Source organism: Podarcis pityusensis, assembly GCF_964106645.2.
Source record: "Podarcis pityusensis genome assembly, chromosome: 3".
Classification (NCBI taxonomy): domain Eukaryota; kingdom Metazoa; phylum Chordata; class Lepidosauria; order Squamata; family Lacertidae; genus Podarcis; species Podarcis pityusensis.
This window is the reverse complement of record NC_138026.1, coordinates 22749400-22769287: the sequence shown is the minus strand read 5'-3', so window position 1 is coordinate 22769287 and position 19888 is coordinate 22749400. Positions and strand designations below refer to the sequence as shown.

At 41.2% G+C, this 19888-nt stretch overlaps 1 protein-coding gene across 4 annotated transcripts in view; it reads right to left on the bottom strand.

Moving 5' to 3' along the window:
* CSMD1 (CUB and Sushi multiple domains 1) overlaps positions 1 to 19888 on the bottom strand; it is a 940367-nt gene that overhangs the window by 57359 nt on the left and 863120 nt on the right. For all 4 annotated transcript variants that reach the window (XM_080998891.1, XM_080998892.1, XM_080998893.1 and 1 more), the window contains 5 exons: positions 16873 to 17061; positions 15928 to 16074; positions 11020 to 11208; positions 7164 to 7349; positions 2259 to 2453 (listed from right to left, as the gene is read on the bottom strand). In XM_080998891.1, coding sequence (XP_080855017.1) covers positions 2259 to 2453; positions 7164 to 7349; positions 11020 to 11208; positions 15928 to 16074; positions 16873 to 17061 — 906 coding nt within the window. The remainder of the gene's footprint in view (positions 1 to 2258; positions 2454 to 7163; positions 7350 to 11019; positions 11209 to 15927; positions 16075 to 16872; positions 17062 to 19888) is intronic.

Sequence of the window (19888 nt, the reverse complement as noted above, 5' to 3'; positions counted from 1 at the left end):
AGTTTGCTTGCTTTTTCTTACTTAATTCATTGATAGAGTGAGTGGGCTAGCTTTTACTCACACCCTCATAGTAAAGGTAAAGGGACCCCTGACCATTAGGTCCAGTCGTGACCGACTCTGGGGTTGCGGCGCTCATCTCGCTTATTGGCCAAGGGAGCCGGCGTACAGCTTCCGGGTAAGTCGCTTCTGGCGAACCAGAGCAGCGCACGGAAACACCGTTTACCTTCCCGCCGGAGCGGTACCTATTTATCTACTTGCACTTTGACGTGCTTTCGAACTGCTAGGTTGGCAGGAGCAGGGACCGAGCAACGGGAGCTCACCCCGTCACGGGTATTCGAACCGCCGACCTTCTGATCGGCAAGTCCTAGGCTCTGTGGTTTAACCCACAGCGCCAACCGCATCCCCACACCCTCATACCCCCTTCTATATCTTCCATCCAGGGAATAGAGAAGCATTGTCAGAGTTCAAACACACCTTCCAGCCAGACAAAAACACTCAAATGCCAAGCATGGTCAATAAACAAGCAAGGCCTGAGGGCATGGAGAGTCTTGAGGGCCATGCAAAGAGGCTTGGAAGACTATTCGGCCCCCAGGCCTGAACTTCTTCACCCCTGCTTTACAGTAAGACCCAAGCAATTATGTACAAAGCTACTGGAAGAAAACACCTGGGCTTAGTAACACGCTAAAGGAAACATAGTCAATTAACAATGAAGTAATGGAAACAATAGATGGAGTGCGATTCTGTGCGTAACTGTGACTTGGAGGCAATTTAAGCAGCACGGAAGCGGTACAATGTGCATTCTCACCTCCATGCTGATATGCCAGCTTTTCTGGTACGGCAGCTCAAAACCACCTTCCACGCTTTATTTGCCAACGCTTTACAAGGTGCAAAAGGATTATTTTACACATGACTGAAAACTTGGAAGCATTGACAACTGGGTTTTTAATTTTTATTTTGTGCAGTAGATTGTTTCATCACATGTCACACTCAGTTTTTGAAATTTCCTCCGGGTTCAAAGATAACTGGCTCTGTGACATGTGGTTCTTGAGCAGCAGCCTCCAAAATCCAAAATCCCCTGTGTGCACAGTACCAGCTGTGTGACTTTCTGGATCCCAGACTACATACGAAGATAGCACTCTGTGCTTACATAACGAATAATGTAATCTGTAGTGTTTTTATTATATTATCTTTCAGAAGCATAGTAATAAATAGTTTAACAGCCTCAAATATTTAATGAATTTTAATTTCTGAAGATCAAATAGATTGCTCAGCTCATGTTTGACTGATCTGGATTACTTCGGTATTCAGATAATCCATGGTTAATTAGCTTGTTTGTCTAATTACAGATGAATGTAATTGATGGGCACCATTCACAATTAATTTAATCTGTAATAGGAACAATGAATACATGAATTTATTTGAATAAAGGCTCTTGAGAATGGACAAATAATTCATTTAATTAAATGATGCATGTCATATGTACAATACAAACTACTCTTACAGATGCGAAGATCTGATCTGCATATGAAGCCCTTTCTCACATCCTCAAGAGTTTCCTTGTTCATTTCAATTAAAAAAAAAGAAACCAGTTATGCATGTATATTTCTTAATGCATGTGAAATTTCCCCCTCTACTCAAAGTGTATGAGCCCAAATGTATCTTGTATGCACTGGTGTACAGGGCTCTAGAACACTGCACCTAGCAAACTGACATAGATATTTATAAATATTTGCTATAACTACACTCAAAAATAAATTAACATAACTTTTTTTTTGGAAACAGGCCATCTCCAGTGTAATCCTTCCATTCGCGATACAGCAACAGCTTCCATGAGCAGATTGTAGAGGAAAGCAATTTGCACAAATTCCTCATTTCTCCTGCAGAACCTCCACACTTCCTCCCACATTGTTCTCAATGATCTCCCAACCCACTAGATCAGACGGAGGAGACACACAAGGGGGAATTTTAAGCAAAAATGGCTACCTCCATGTTCTGTCCACAGAAACCTCTGCTGGATGAAAGAACTGCCTGTCAGCAGTAGGACATTATATATAACCCTGTATGATTACATTTGCCGTGTTTTGGTGCAGGGCCCATTTATTTGAACGAGGTTTGCATACCTTCTTGATGGATTGCCCTCAAATATTTCAGAAAAGCTATTAAGAGATATTAGTTCCTTTACTTAAGTTGTGTTGGTAGAAAAATAGAAGCTGTATCTTTGGACAGAACTGAGCATTGTGTAAATAAATGTTTCTTACCCTTGCACACTGGTCTCTCATCAGCATCACTCCATGTTCCATTAGTTTTACACAGCATGAGTCTCTGACCCTCTAAATAATAGCCAGGGCTGCAACTCAGCATGACTTGTGCGCCAAACTCATTCACCGACCCAGAAATCAGTCTCCAGACAACATGTTCTGAGAGCAGGCTCTCAATGCTGGGGCAAGTCACAGCTGTGAAGCAAGGACACTTTAGTATTAGCACTTTCCTTCCAATATTACTTCACAGAAGATGAATCACCATCCTATTGACAGCAGACTTTTCCTGGTGAAATTGAGCGTGCTATAAACATTTCTCAAATGCACATTCCGGTGCATAGCATCTTACACTTGTTTCAACACCAACACTGGGAGGCTGTTTCAATTAAGAAATGAGGGGAGAGGGAGAAATGTACTGTTTCAATTTTATAATATGGGTACTTTCTTCAAAGTCTGATTAAGAGGCAAAGTTGTACAGTTTGCATAGAAAGAAGAATGTATTAATAACAAGTTGTAAGAGCTAAAGCCCACTGGCACTCTAAAACCTGTATTGTTTTGTTGGCACAGAATGTGTTTAGAATCATGGCCAAAAGTATATTATGCTCAGTGGAGACTGAATAGGGAATAGTAAACTGCTACCTAATGGGAAACACAGATGCCATTTCCAAAAGCTTCATTTATCTAACCAAGCTTTAATCTGTGTGATATTTCTTTTAAAATAGGCTTTGTGTGTTCCATTCAGATGCTTTGTATATGTACACCTATTACCATAAGACAGAGGGGGTGGGGTTACAAAATACTTAGCAATCTTATCTGAAAACACATTCTAACACCATACCCCACCCTGTCCAATTGGTTTAGGGCAGGTAACACCATCATCAAACAGATGCAGGGGAAAAAGCAAAGTCTCACAGACCTGTCAAAGAGTATGGGGGATAGAGAGGAAAGTTAATTGGGGGGGGGGGAGAGATGCAAAATACTAAAATTAAATTCTACATAAAATTTAGAAGAGTAGAACAGAGATATACGGGAGGAAACAGGCGCATTAGAGAGAATAGTGGGAGTAAGGGCTCCTCCATACTTCCATTTGTCCTGCCAATTTAGCACTCAATTGGAGCAAAAGGCGATTGGGTTTTCTGTGGATTCCCATTTGCTCTGATTTATCACCAAATAGCAGGTTTTCTAGGGGAATCAGTGAGGCAAAGGCAAAACTGCTCTGACATGTACATAGAAACATGGGGCAAGTAGAAAACTGATGGGATACATTGTTTTCTAAGCATGGGGCAAACACTAATACTCTTGTGATAGGGGAGTATGCCTCAGAGATTACAGAAAGTTTTTTAAAAAATAGTGTTAGAAAGATATTTTACATCCCTAGTTTGGTATTACCAAAGACAACAGTTGATGACTTATTTACCTAGGAATATTGAATGGTTCTTGTTCCACTGAATTATTTTGCCTACTTTCAACCAAGTGTAACTGGTGACAAGTAAATCCTCCATTTCCAATTTAAACTGGAAAAAGCACTAGGAGAGTAAAATGTGGGTTCAGACCAGCCCAACTCCACATTAATGTAGTGGTGTTTACATAATATCTTCCCCATCCCAATGTCATTCTGGAAGCTAATGGATGTTATGGTTCAGTTCAGTTCCTGACATTTCAGCTTTTTATGGGATCTGGATAATTCATTCAAGGCTCTGCATTTTCAGAGGCTTTAGGGTGAATAGGTGAGATAGATAAGCAATCATTTGGGTGGGCTGATAGGGAGTCAGGGAGCAAGCCAGACCAATTCCTCTCTTCTGAGACCTTCTCCATTCTCCAGTTGGTGTTGAAGGAATTTTCTGGCAGCTGGAAGTCTGTGACTTTTTAGATCTACCTATCCATCTCACCAAGCCTTTCCTTTTAGGAGCTCAGGATGCTGTGCAAGGTTCTTCTCCCTTTATTACCCTCAAAACAAGTGTGCTGAACTGAGAAATAACAAGTGGCTCAAGATCACCAATGTGACCTTGTGCCTCTTTGTCTATCTGTTTCTCTTTCTATATACATCTCTCTGCACACTGGAAAAATAAAATGTGCAGAGAATATGGTAATGGCATAGCATTTTTTAAAAAAAAGAATATGCAAAGCCGTTAAATATATAAGTGACAGAAAACTGTTTGTGCCACGGTGCCGTTTAATTTTGCAGCAAATTCCTCTGATTTATCAGAACTGCTTTATTCTTGAATTAAAATACGGCCTACTTAACAGCTGCTGTATTTAGAACAAATTACTGAGACACCCATCAGTCTCTCTCTTATACCTCAGACACCAGTGACACTTGCTATTTTTATACATGGCATCTGAATCAGAGATGATGTCAGATTTGTCTAGATGTAGAGGAAAAATGTTGTCCTCTTTTCTATGCTGATTTGTTTCTGTTGATATATGTATTAACTGCTGCCTGCTTCCAAGTATAGTGAAGTAAATGTAATTACATCCTTCAAGTATGATTATATGTCACATCACTAGAATGAGATTATTTACCTACACCAACACTCATGTGCACTGCCAAAACAGAGGATTATTTCTGAGGTAAAAAGTATTTCAAAGTACAAACGTATGTCACTCCAGAATAGGTGGAGAACTATCAGATTCACCTTGTAGCCAGTGCTGGAGATACAGAACAGAAAAGGCCCATCAATTTAAATTTTAAGTAGACTTAACTACCTCTAACCTATATTCTAGACTGCAGCCTTCAAAGAGTAAAATAATGGTTTAAACCTCACCCAAAGGGCTGACTGGATTGTGAAATGGACTTCTAATTAACCTAGGTACTAGTGGGCATATTGGGTTTGGATGTCCTTTTTTATGACATGGAGGTATAAAAGCTAACTGGTGGTAAATTGTACTGGTTTATCAAAATCCATTCGTCTTCCTGCCAAAGCTCTCAGCAGTTTTGGCCAAGACAAAATCTTGAAATTCACCTTGGATATCACCTTGGGAGGAATTCACTATAAACTTAAGGGGTCTGTAAAACTCGCATTCTTCTCTTCCCATGAGAAGCTTTGAGAGTTTTATCAAAAGTATCTTAGCATTTCATGATCATTTCTCAGCTTTTTTTCCTAAGCAGAAATCTCCAAATTTGCCTTCAAATTTTTGTTATCCAATATTTTGTGGTAACTCTAGTATCTGGATAATAGAAGTGTTAAACATAATAAAATAGGTTTCATTTATGATTTAAAAATAAGCTGCCCTGGCTTCTCTTTCAAGTAAGAATCAGTTATAATGACCAGTCCATTAGTAGCAACATAATTTATTAAATGCATAAACCAGCTTTCCCTGATTTTTTAAGGGTAGTTTAGAAAAATAAACCAAAATAATATATTAATTAGAAACAATCTAAATAGGATCAAGCAAAGGTAAGCTCCAGTTTTCTTTCATTATGTGGTTTGGTCAAAGTATTTTTAGCACACCCATCACACAGATTTTCCTGTTGCATTGAAATTTTTGAAAAGTAGGCTTTGGTGCTCTTAAGAGGTGAAAATGTAAGGTTTGATTGCTGCACGAAGAGGGTGAAGAGTGATCCCAAATGCAACAACACATTTTGATATGCAGAAAGGTGGTGTCAGTATAATAAACTGAATTATGAGCTGAAATAAATTGTGCATGGTTATCTCCCAAATGATAATGGCATGTCAGAAAGTTCATGTTTATCAAACACAGAAAGGAAAATGTCACAACGCAGTTATGAAAAGAGCTTAGAAAGTGAAGAAAATATTTTCTAGAAAGGAAAAGAAAACAATAAAGCTGTTTTAATAATGTAAGCACCCAATGCAAACCAATTCATTCAAATGCACTGAGCAGACATAACTATGTTTAAACTATAGAAAAATCCCTTAAAACCTCTGTAGAAGAAGCAGAATTAATCAAATATACAATAAATACAGATAATTATGCTGGTTTCAAATAGTGGTCATAGAAGGGAAATGAGCAGATTTTAAAAGGTGTCTCCTCCTTTCCCCTCTCTGCAGCCAATAAGCAAACTAAAAATATCAACCATGTTTCTTATAGATAAAGAAAACCGGCAATTGGGCACGTCATTAAGTTCTTGAGGGATTGGTCAGTAGTTACTGTGCAACTTCAATGAACAATTATTAAGAAAAAGAAATACTTCTTTCTTACAATCTCTGCTTTTCCAATTGAATTGTCTGGGTTTCTTAGGACAAGTGTGACTCAAAAAGACATAGATCAAGAGGACGATAAGGTCCAATAGAAGTATGCATCACAAGAACCACCTATCGTCTGTCCCCTCACTGGAAGAAACCGCCAATCGCCCGCCCAATTGCCGCAGCAACAGCCAATCAACACTAGACCTTGCCACAGCCACCAATAACTCGCCCAATAGCCGCAGACAATCTCCGGCTTGCAGCAGCAACCAATCACACATCCCCCCTATGAACTATCCGTGTATAAGATGACCCCAAATTTTTAACGTAATTATTAAATAAAAAAAACCTTATCTATGGAAAAGAACGGTATTTTGCCTACTATCAACAAAGTGTAACCAATGACAAGTAAATCCTCCATTTCCACTTCAAACAGGAAAAAGGACTAGGACAGTAAAATGCAGGTTCAGACCAGCCCAACTCCACATTAATGTAGTGGTGTTTACATAATATCTTTCCCATCCCAATGTCATTCTGGAAGCTAATGGATGTTATGGCTCAGTTAACTGAGATGAAGACTGATCGGTGGTGTGCTAAGTGTTGCTCTGGAGTTGTCCAGAGCTTTCTAAACTCAGATTCAACTCAGATTTGCCATCTCATTGGGGCGGGGGGAGGAATTCTATTGTACTTAACTGTTACTGGGAAGAAGTAAAATATAGTTTCTAAACGGGTACATATTTTTTCGGAATTCCATACTTACGTTTACAGACGGGTGGCCTTCCTTTATTGCTCCACAATCCATCTTCTTGACACACTGCTGTTGCTTGTTGACTAGAATCTAGCTTGAAGCCCTCATTACATTCATATATCACTCTGCTGCCCAAAATAAACTCATTACCCCAGACTGAGCCATTTCCGGGAGATTCCGGAATACCACAAGATACAGCTGAAAAAAGGAAGAAAAGTGGAAAAGCTATTTGCCTCAGGAAGTAATCATTACTGTTGTCAAATCTGAAACTGTACAGGAAATAATAGTAATAATACATACATTACACATTTATCTTATTACTGTTGCTAAGAGACTCACTTTATAATAATTGTGCTGAGGCCTAATAACAAAAGAAACAATAATAAAACATTTCCCCCCACAAGAAGAAGAAGAGTTTGGATTTGATATTCCGCTTTATCACTACCCGAAGGAGTCTCAAAGCGGCTAACATTCTCCTTTCCCTTCCTCCCCCACAACAAACACTCTGTGAGGTGAGTGGGGCTGAGAGACTTCAGAGAAGTGTGACTAGCCCAAGGTCACCCAGCAGCTGCATGGGGAGGAGCGGAGATGTGAACCCGGTTCCCCAGATTACGAGACTACCGCTCTTAACCAGTACACCACACTGGCTCCAGCAAAGGCAGCATTGTCACATATAATAGTATGGATACCAATATAAAACATGAGTACTTCTTATATTTGAATAATGGATCTCAGTATAGATACTCTTTGCTCAAATGCTGATCTGGGCTGCTTATGAGTATAACTTTTTTCAGCTTGAGGTGGAAACCAACCATTTCATTTGTCATAGTTTTGCTATGTTTTCCATTTCCATTATAATGAAAATATATTTATCAAGAGCTTGGAAGGAGTCACTTAATCGTCTAAACTGTTTATGTACATAAGTGGAAATTTATCAAGACGTTAAACATATAGGTACAAATATGAATTCAAGGCAGCATAAATTATTTCCTGAATGGGTTTATTTGTGCTACTGTAGCATTTAATTATTTTCTTGAATGAAAGTTTGCAGCTTATGTAATAGGATTTCAGTAATGCAGTTGGAGCAAACCTCCCTATTCTGCATCTGCCAGATCATGTTCAGATTAGAATGTGGAAATGCAGATTAGATTACATGTCCATGAACCTTTCCCAGACAGGAAACCTACCTACATCGTTCCAACCTACATTTGTGCAACGTGATCAAAGGACTTCTTGATTCTTTGTTTCTTTTTATGTGGTGCTTATCATACTCATCGAAACCTTTGGCTTACAGTCTTCTGTAAGTGGCCGTGTGTTACAATGTGCTACATCCTCACATCGTAACACAATGTCACTTCCATGGGACTTTTAGTCACAATATTCAACGAGCCTGCAACAGTGCTTTTTAGCTGTTGCAAGCAGCTAGACACCGTTGTTTAAAACAACAAGAACAAGGGAAAAGTTTGATTTAAATTCACTGAAAGCATATCAGTTTGAAAGCACACCTCCTCAACATTAAGGATGTCACTGGCTACTAGTTTGTTTCAAGGCACAGTTCAAAAATGGCTTTGATTTAAAGAGCCTAAATAATCTGTAGTGAATGTAAAGAGCTCCTTCCTCTAATATGAATTAGGATGCTTGCAAAACTTGCTGGGGTGGCTGTTCCAAAGTCAGGACACCACCATAAGAACGCAGACTGTGAACATGCCACACTTTTGAAGCACAAGGCTTCCTCCAAAGAATCCTGTTTAAGCGCTTCTTTAAAATACAGCCAGGCTTTTAAACTGAATTGTCCTCCTGCTCTTTAATTTATTTTAAGCATTTCTAAACTGCTCTGCATCCACACAGATTGCAGATATACAGAAACAGCAGCAAGAATATACAACAAAAGCAGAACATAATCCACCATAAAACAATTTTTTTTTAAAAAAAAAATAACTGAACAGACAAGTAAATCTTAGTCTAGTATCTTTCACCTAGCCTTTCAAGACAAAACCTATCCCAAGACATGAGTGGATGCATTAGCTTTCACTGACTACTGTTTTCTTGGTTGTTTTGGATACTTTTGTTACTTGTTTTAACATTCATTTAATTATTTTAATTTTTGATTTAGTACTGTTGCTTTGATTGACTGAATAGCTTAAACATGATTTTAATCAAAACGTGGCAGCAGTATGGGCAATCTCTACCCTCTGTGCACAATTACATATGGTGCAGTATTTTCCTAACAAGTATTTACAAAATTATTTGATTGGCATTCTGGCATCCCATGCAGTTCCACACGCTTCGCCTGTGCAAATGGATTCTCTTATGGAGAACTGCACAGAGGTTACGATAATGATTTATATATATTTTATTCTCTCTCTATATATATTGAGAGACTATATACATATTGAGAATTACCGTATTTTCCAGGTATAAGACTAGGTTCCCCCCCTAAAAAATAGTGTCCAAAATTTGGGGGTGTCTTATACATGGGGGCCATCTCCCCCCCATTTTCTTAAATCAGAGTCCCCCAAAATAGGGGGTGTCTCATTGATGGAAAAATATGGGGTGGGTGGGTGTGCCAAATGCTCCTTCCTTCCTTCCCAAAAACTCGAGCAGGGAAGAGGTTGGAAAGAGAAACCCAGCAACAAGCAAACCTTAAACCAAGAAGTAGGAAGCTAGAAAACTGATATTATGATGGAAATGCTTCAGCACCCTTAACTGTAGACACTGCTATTTTCTTCAGATATAATTATTTTGAATGTAGTGCTGCTTGTGCAGGTTTCTGCTGCGTCAGCAGCTGAAAGTAACAGTAATAACAATAAATTATTATTCCTTGGAAGGGAGTCAAGTCCTTTATGCAGCAGCAAGTGCTTTATTAGCTGAGTTGCACCTCGACAAGATGGGAAATGAAAAATACCACCTGACCTTACAGCTTAACACAAGTTAGAAATGTCTTCTTATGAAAACTGGGGTAGAGGAGAGGGGGGACTGTTGTAGAAGAGAAACAGAAAGGAACAGCTCCGTTTTCTAAAATTACATTTCAATAACTATTTACAGTTTTACTGGTACTACAGACATCATGAAAGGATCTCCGGGGGGTGGGGGGAATCCTCCATTAAAAAAAAAACAAAAACCGTTAGTATGCTTGTGCTAGATGGATTTAAAAAATAAATTGTTTTTGTTAAGGCTAAAATGTTTTTGTGTAAGAATTTTGGCTGGGTGCTGGCAGGCTGAAGGTGGCGAGGGATGACAATTACATGTCTGAAGATCTCTACTATAGCCATAATTGAAAGCAAGCGAGATGTGATCCAGGAAACAGCCAGTTCAAATCTAGGTGTCCTTAAACAAACTGTAAGTCACTCATCTACAATATAAGGAAACAAGATTTGTGGCCGACCTCACAGAGCTATCTTAAGGACTTCAAGGCGATATATAATTTGACGAGGCATATTGTACCCTCGAAATGAAATATTCTTAATGTATATGTCTGCAGTATGCAAGGAAAGGATGCTATTCTCAAGGCTGAAGAGACAAGCTGCAGTTTAAAATGCACAATGACTTCAAATGCATGTCTCTTCAGGAGAAGCTGTTGCGGTTAAAGGACTGTTTTCTCTTGGGCATTCAGATTACCACATTAATCTTTCACTATTTATTAACATAACATTCCTATTCAGTTTCTTATGTGAAATGGGTGCCAGCAGAATCAGTGGAAGCAGTTCCACATAACAGCAGGCTTTCTATTCATGCTTAGGTGGCATAAATGGGTAGGTGCAAGAAACAAAGACTAAGGGTCTGGGTTTCCTCCACTCTAAACACCTGTGATACCACCATAATTTCAAATTTTTGTGTGTGCATGTGTTGTTAAGAAACAGGATCTTACCTTGACAGAGAGGAACAGGGAAATCCCATTGATACATGCCATTTGGATGATGTCTACAAGTTGCATTGCTATGGCCAATTATTCTATATCCAGGTTTACAATAATAGCGAACGGTGCTGCCAGCTGTACCCCTGGTTTTATTTACAATTCCACCATTCTTCACAATATGGTTTAAGCTGCAGTAAGGAGCTATAGGGGGAAGCATAAAAGAAGCAATTAAATAAAATGCAATGTTTGGTTATGGCTTGAAAACCCGTGAACTCAGGCTCTAGCCTCACAATCAGAATCCATATGAAAGGCACTTAGAGAATAATACTAAACTGAAAACCTATTTCAACTGTCTGTAAGTAAGCAGCAGGATATCTTTGCATGTGAAATGTAATATGCTTTTGAGCCTCTCATGTACAATTTCTTCGATCATTGTTGATGTGCAATAGAAATTAGAAGAAGCCATTCTAATTCAAATGTTAAGTTTTTACATTTGCATTTCAAAGTGCTTTGGGCAAACATTTGTTTAAGGCTCCAGTATGAAAATGTTCAATGGCCCTATTGTATGAAGGTGAGCTAATGGGCCGCTGAATGAGGACTTTTTGCCACTACAAACCCCCATCAAGTATCTTGGGCTATGTGTAATCAGATCTTTGGGGTTTGCTCACACAAGGGAGAAGCCTCTCAGGAAAGGCTTTTGGGAGGGTGGCGGCGCAGAGCATGTATTTGGGAGGCCAGAATGGGGAATTCTCCTTGCACAAGCTCCCTTGCGTGAGCTGCAGAACTGGATACAAGTCATACAACACACCAGCAATGATGCCAATTAGATGACTGGGGAGATGTAGGTGAGTCTATGCTGTGTTTGTTCTCCAGATCCCCAAACAGATTCCAGGGGCTCTTCCTGATGGACATACAGTGCTCAGAGTGCTGTATGGAGCACTGCAGTGCCACAAAAGAAGGGGGCAGCACCCATTTGCACGTTCAGTTATTAAGCCACTACACACAGACATGAAGAAACATGCTGGCTTGCACAAATTTCTTATCTAGAGCAGACCAAAACGTTAAAGGCATCTTAATCAATCAAGTAATCATTTCAGTTTTAGTTAATTGATTATATTTGCATAAATTACTTATGCATAAAACCAATAGTTCTGATGGGGGGAAAAATAGCAGACTTTGAAATTGTGGCGCCAGCTTCAGCTGGGCTTTGAGAAGGAGGCACGAGGCTCTGGCAGGGTCCTGTAGCTCCCTTATCCCCTTCCCAAAGCCCAGTTAAGTGCTTGCCTGGCAGCACAGCTTTGGGAAGGAGGCAAGAGGACCCGAGGACCCTGTAGGAGCCCTCACACCTTCCCAAAGCTGGGCAAGAACTTACTGGGCTTTGAGAAGACACCCTCCTTGGCTCAGCGCCCAATGCAGCTGCACCACTCGTGCCTCCCTAAATTTGCCTCTACCGAGGACCAGAGAAATCATAATGGAGGGCTGAATTCAGCCCCCCGGCCTAAGTTTCCCCCGCTTCTGTTGTATATAGGATTGTTTTCTTATGTTAGCATGGTCACAAAATTCATTCTGAGAAAATAGAAACATTTTCTCACTATTCTGAATTAGGGAATGTCCCAGTAACAGGCTCTGGTATCAACAATAGTTTCATTCCCACCCTCCATCTTACACTTTTTGCGTGACTTCAAATAGCCTTCTGTCATTTCAGTTCCCTCCTCCCTCCTTCTATATTAAAAAAAAAGTCCGTTCTAAACAACAGTCAGTAACTGCCTGCATAATACAGTGACATTGCCTATGCAGGAGGGCTGTCAGAGCAACACAGTAAACAGCCTGAGGGAAAACTAAAAAAACTCTCGTGTTTATCTCCTCGGCCTCTAGTGCCACACATTAACAATAGCACAGCAAAACTTTCAGACAAGACCGTGTCATTTAGACTGGCATATTCCTTAAACTTTTCAAGGCCCCGCCGTTCTGCACATGAACATTTGTTAGGAAAATGGTGCCGAGTGTGCTTACTTGGAAGTAAGCTCCACTGAATCCAGTGGGAAGTTATGTATACATATACAAGGTGGACTTTCTTGTCCTAAAAGCATTCATGCATGGATACAATACTGTGTATATACTCTGCACCTAGGAAAATTAAAATAAAAACCAGACTCTATAGCCTAAAAAATAATGCATTTCAAACCCTCAATTCACCATTCTGGGCTGGGTTTCTGGGTGGCCAAGGTATCCCTCTGCCAGGCTCAGAATGGTTTCCCCCAGGCTTCAGTAGTGGGAGGCCAGCAGGTGTTTCTGGGGTAAGGAGGGGGTAAGGAAGGGAGCTGGGCCAGCAAAGAACTGGTGGGCACCTAAGCTGCTCCAGCTACTGACAACGTGCATGATCTGGGCCTCGCAACCTACCCTTGGCCATAAACATAACTTCCACTCCAGCCGGCATGAGCACTTGAGGTTGGGATATGACAGTGACTCCACTGCTCCCAGATGGGAATTAGGATTGCTCCCTAAATTATGTCAATTGTATTTTAATTTTTTTTGGTGTGGGTGGGGAATCTTCAAGATTTGTTGTGCTTCAGCCAAGTGCTATGGAGATCATTTAATTTCCACTCTTGGTAACAGGTAACCCCCAAGTCCTAATCATGGATGGAAAGTCCTTCTCCCTTTCTGGCTTGCAAGGATTTTATACCAGATATTACCTACATATTTTCATGCTTATCTTCTCAGTCATAGAAATCAGAAACTTGAAAAGGAATGTATTAGATTTTGCAGTTTTAATGGCATAGAGATACTGAGTTGAGGCAGGTGCCGTCACTGTACCCTTTTTGGAATCTGCTAAATGCATTCCTGTTTAGGCAAGGATACCTAAATGTATAAAAATCTGAGGTATTTTTAACCTTGTTTGAATATTTTAACCTTTGTATGTTTTAGAGGTGTATTTTTTCTGTTTTATCTTTTGTAAACCGCTTAAAGGTTTTTGTTTTGTTTTTTACAATCAAGTGGTATATAAATTTTATGGAAATAAATAAATACACTGAAATACAGGACACAAGTAGCCCTAATACAACTCATTCAGAAAGACTATAGCTCAGTCATAGAAGACGAAGTCTCAGGTTTAATCACAGAATAGCCCAGGGCTGGGAAATACCTCCGTCTTAAACCCTGGAGAGCTGCTCCAAATCATGGCAGACCAGGCTTTCCCAATATGGTGTCCTCTAGATATATTGGACAACAACTCCCCTTATCCCATGCTGGCTATTACTGATGGAAGCTGGCATCTAAGAACATCAGGAGGGCACCAGGTTGGAGAAGGCTGGTATAGACAATAATGAGCTTGATGGCCAGGCAATTTCAGTAAGGCAGTTTCCCAAACAGGACTGTATTGGTCAGTGGAAGGTCGGAAAGGCCAAGGACAGAAACATATTTGTTTTTCTTAGACCACTGTGTAGCCCACACTGTGTAGACTTGCTTGCATCTCTGTGGGTATTTTCTGGCAGCAAAAATGAGAAGGATTACCGTTCTGCAATATCTCCCATTTTGGAAGGCATCACAGAAGAAAACCTCACCAAACTCTGCAGAATCTTCCGGACATCTGCTACTTGCCAAACCTCGTGCAAAGTCATGGTTGGAGGAACAAGGAGGGAAGCAGGGAGGCAGTAAATCATTACAATAGGCTGATAGTTGTGAGGCTGCCTGCTGGCTCAGTCACAGCTGCCATAGCATCAATAGCCTTTCTGAGCCCCTGGTTTCTTTCCCCATTTTTCATGCTGCTGCCTTCCCTTATTAAGATGCAGGCCCAATTGCTTACTCTGCTGCTCACTGTTATTCCTTTCTCATGCTGGCTGTCTCTCCTACATCAGATGTGAAACTTAACAGACATGGGGAGAACTATGCAGCCTTTCAAGACGTGCTGTCAGCGAAATAAAGGAGAAGGTTTACTGTGAGCTGTTCTCCAAAGGTGGCTTGCCCACTTACAAAGTCAAAATGTATTTGTACTCTAAAAGTTAATACCGGCCAATAACATTTCCTCCGCAAATTCACAGAAGCATATGCTATTCTTTCTCTTCTGCGAAAGAGAGAAGGGGGATATTTATTCAACAATGAAATATTGTTCTTCTGGTTCATTCTGATTTACTGCGGACATGAACTCAAAAAAGTATTTTTTCAATTTAAAAAAATAGCTGGTGTGTGTAAAACATGTATACACCCTGTAGTAAAGTTTCCATGTAGAGTGAAGACAGCACAATCTATAGAAATGCACTTAAGTCCCCGATTCATCATAAACCAATCAGTGTGAGGAAGAGCATGCCAGCATAGCATTCAGCTTGGAGTGCTAGACTGCAGTTGGGGAGACCTTGGTTCAAATCTTCACAGCCAGGCAACTCTCTGATTGGGCCACTTGCGATTGTGAGGTTCAAATGAGCAGCAAGGTGGATGGCTGTAGAAGTACGCTTTCCTTAGTTTCTTGGAGGAAGGACAGAATAAAAATGTCTTGAATATAAAATTACTAAACCACATTATTGGAGAATTTTCCCACCCTAGTTTTAGTGTTTGTTACTTTCTGATTGACAAATGCTAGCTATCAGTTGACAGGACTCAGAAGGAATTTTACCCACATGCATGACTAGTCTTAACAATGCAGGGATTTTGTCTTCTTTGTAGCAAAATATTTTTATTTCAATTTATATACTGCCCATAATAAAAAGATCCCAGGGCAGTGAGAGTATTTCCACCACAGTTTCTTATTGAAGGTGCTGGAAGCATTCAGCAGAATCCAATACAAAGCAAAGTTCTATGCTACTATCGTTGCTACTACTAATTAATCATCCACCTATACAAGGTTGGCAAAACTTTTCCAGCTTGAGAGCTATATTGAAAGTTGGCCACCCCTCCAACATTATGGCCTCCAAGGTTATGGCTACTAACCTGAATAACGTATCTTGAATCCTTTCTTACTCGTTGCATGGTCAGTTGACCAACGCAGATACAACTGATTGGATTTGCTTGTGTAGTTAAGCTGCCCGGTGTGATTTCCGCTCAACGCAACCAACAAAGGGCTTTGTCCAGAAGAACCTGCAGGAAAAAAGACATCATGATGATGAAGACAACAAAGAATATCTTTAAGAAATCTTTTTATGGAATATCAAAACTTACACAAATTCTGATAAACCAATCTGTATGCATTAATATTTTAGTCTGACAGTGTGTTTTCATTCATGTAAAAGAAAACATGGGTGGGGAGGTGAGGTGCCCTCTGAAGATTGGATTAATCTTTGGGAACAGAGGGGCACATTATAAGAATTTGTTTTGGGCTTGACGGCCGTCTTCTTAAAGATGAAATGGGTGTGTGTATCTTTCTTATTTCCGCTTAAAAAACGAACAAAAAATGTAACCACTTCAAGCAGTAGCTTGGCCATCTGCAGCAATGCAGCAGTGTTCCTGGGACAGATTGTCCCATGGATACTGTTGGAATGCTGAAGGGTCTCAAGCTGCTGCCTGAAGTGTGGCAAGGTTTTGATTTTTTTATTATTATAGGAAAAGTGGGGGTGGGGAGAGACCCTCAGCAACCTCATCTTTTAAAAGTAAAGTTGAAACAGAAAGCGCCTGCTGAATCTGTACTGGTAGAAGAATTCACAATACTTGGCTGATGACACTAAAGTTTCGATTTCTTGTTGTTATCCGATGAGCCTTGCCAACTCATGGGATGACCAGTGCCGCTCCTGCAGATGATCTCAGCGACTGAGCTGCGACATAAGGGTTCAGCCGGTTCCTAAATTACCTTGGACCCAAGTTATGAATTGTTACAAGATCTTTACTCCAATCAAGTTGTATACACATTTGGTTAACTCAGTAAATAAGAATTCTTCTCACCATCAAAGATTTCCAACTCATCAAACTGTTTTTCACTTTGAAATGTTTCTACAAAGATAGAGATATTATAATTTGGATCAACTTTAAGAGTCCAGGAACAAGTTTGTGAGTTTGGGTAGTTCTCCGGATATCCTGGACTAAGGATTACTCCAGATGAATCTGTGCGGACTTCATTTGCTGGGCATTGTGCTGTAAAATAGAAGGATAGGGAAGGGAGAAGTACACACACACACAGAGAGAGAGAGAGAGAGAGAGAGAGAGAGAGAGAGAGAGAAATAGAAAACAATTACTCCCCCATATTTTCCTTTTTTAAACAGGTACAAAGAAAGACCTTCAATCCACTTTTGAAATTTATAACATGTTGAAAGAAGAATGGAAGACTTCTTTATAAAGGAAACTATCTACCACTGCTTGTTATGACCACAACAATTCCATCAGAATGCAGTTCAGAAGGAAATTAGGGAATCAGGGCTACTGGGTTTATAAAAGCAGATATTATAATGGTAAACTGAAGAAAGTCCTCAACACAGAAAAATCATTTACATTCACAGCAAACTCTGTGCTTACCTGAGTGTCCATGTCTGCCTAAAGTGAATGTCCTGATTAGGTGCATGTGCCTGGAACATTTTCCAGTGAAGTAATGGATAATAAGTGATTATATAAAAGGAAAATGATTGATGGTGCCATCACAGGCCTATTGAATAACATAGAAGAACTGGGAAAATCTGGTGCACAATGTTTGTGTGTGTTTAATAATCAAAGCATTCCAGATACAGAGAAGATTGACCTAAAAACTGTCCTCTAGACACAGGCAGGTTGGCATATCTAATTGGCTATTCATTACTTGAAAGAAACTTCAGATGTTCAACTGTAAAGGTAAATGTTTCACAAGACTGATATATGTCATGATCAAAGAAAGGGACACAGATGTCTAGGAAAAGAACATTAATGTTTCATCACTCATCATTACACTTCCAAATAATGGGAATAAATAATGAGGGGGGAGGGTTGGGTGCCATTGTAAAGTGATGGAGGTCTCTTGCCCTTGAGTCTCAAACACTGGCTTGGATCCTAACAAACGGAAGGGGTTCTTGTGGAGGAGCCTGATGGTAGAAGGGGGAAATGATGGCGTTTTTGCCAATTCTGTCTTCCTCCTACACCCCTCCCCCCCAAATGGTCTCTCATGCTACTTTTGGTGTCCACCAACCATCCAGAGCAGATTTTTGGAAAAGCACAAATAGTTCTGCTCAAAGGACATTCCTACTTGAAGTGTAGTTAAGATCTAAACCTTTGGTTCCTGGCACTTCATTGCCTGTGACATTTTAATAGCAGAGGAAAGTGCTGGCCAAAAGCTGTAGTGTACTGAACCTTTCAGGCTCCTTAGCAATGGAGAGACATCACTCACAGGGAATGCTCCCTGACTTTATCTATGTACTATCTCTGGTCTGGCTCCTCACTGAGCAACTTGCTGCACAAAGCAGTTTGAACTGCTACCAACCCTGCTGAAGCAAGTAGATGCATTGGAGCTGAGAACATTTTCTGTCTCCCATTCCTCTAATGTACCACATGTTCAGTCTGTAACTAGGAGTTGTATTCAGTTGCAGCACTAAGAAAATGGAACCGTCTCCCTCTCTCCTCCCCCTGCACACACCCTAAATCTGTTTTGGGGGTTCTACCAATCTCTCCGGACATGGGTAGCACTGTGGGTTAAACCACAGAGTCTAGGACTTGCCTATCAGAAGGTTGGCGGTTCGAATCCCTGTGATGAGGTGAGCTGCCATTGCTCAGTCCCTGCTCCTGCCAACCTAGCAGTTCGAAAGCACACCAAAGTGCAAGTACCGTATTTTTCACCCTATAGGACACACTTTTTCCCCTCCAAAAATGAAGGGGAAATGTGTGTGCGTCCTATGGGGCAAATGCAGGCTTTCGCTGAAGCCTGGAGAGCGAGAGGGGTCGGTGTGCACCGACCCCTCTTGCTCTCCAGGCTTCAGGAAGCTATCCGCTAGCCGTGGGAGATGCAGCTCTCCCACGGCTAGCGGAGAGCTTGCCTGCACCCAGAAGCTTGGGGCGCGCTGAGCTCAGCACGCCCCAAGCTTCGGGCAGCCCTCCGCTAGCCGTGGGAGAGCCGTGCGAAGTGGCGCGGCTCTCCCACGGCTAGCGGATAGCAGCCTGTTCTGAGGGCTGGGGTCGGGTGAAGCTCAGGCTTCCCCCGCCCCAGCCCCGCACCTGGGGGGGAAATAAATTTTTTTTCTTTATTCCCCCCCCAAAAAAAACCTAGGTGCGTCCTATGGGCCGGTGCGTCCTATGGGGCGAAAAATACGGTAGATAAATAGGTACCGCTCTGGCGGGAAGGTAAACGGCGTTTCTGTGTGCTGCTCTGGTTCGCTGGCCCGGAAGCTGTACGCCAGCTCCCTCGGCCAATAAAACGAAATGAGCGCCACAACCCCAGAGTCAGCCATGACTGGACCTAATGGTCAGATGTCCCTTTACCTTTACCTATCTCTCCAGAACAGATTTCAGGACAACACAGAGAACACGCAGGAGGAGGACAGGAAGTGAAAGTTACATTGTGCTGAGCCCCAGGGACAGTTTCCCAGGCAGCAAAGAAAGCTTCCATGCTAAGCCTGCTGCCTAGGAAATTGATCCTGCCCGCTTGCTAAATTGGCAAATCGTGAGCGGGCGTGAGGGCAGATCACCAGGGGGTGGGCTCTGCTATATAGTGAAGGCCTGTGGCTTACACTGCAGCCGCTTTTTGTTGGATCTCTCACCCTCGCTCCCTATATATATATTGTGGTCGCATGTTGCTCTTGGGTGTGGGGGAAGGTTGTAATCTCTACCTGGCCCCTCCAAATTGGGGCAATCCCATTAAAGGGATCCATGGGAGATGCTTCTGTCTGGACGCTCAGGTGGGGGCAAGGAGCCACAGCACTCCCCAGGTGCAATCCAGTGGGGGAGTTACCCCTTGATGCAGGTCAGGGACTCCCTCATTTCCAGTTGACCCCAAACCTAAGTTCTT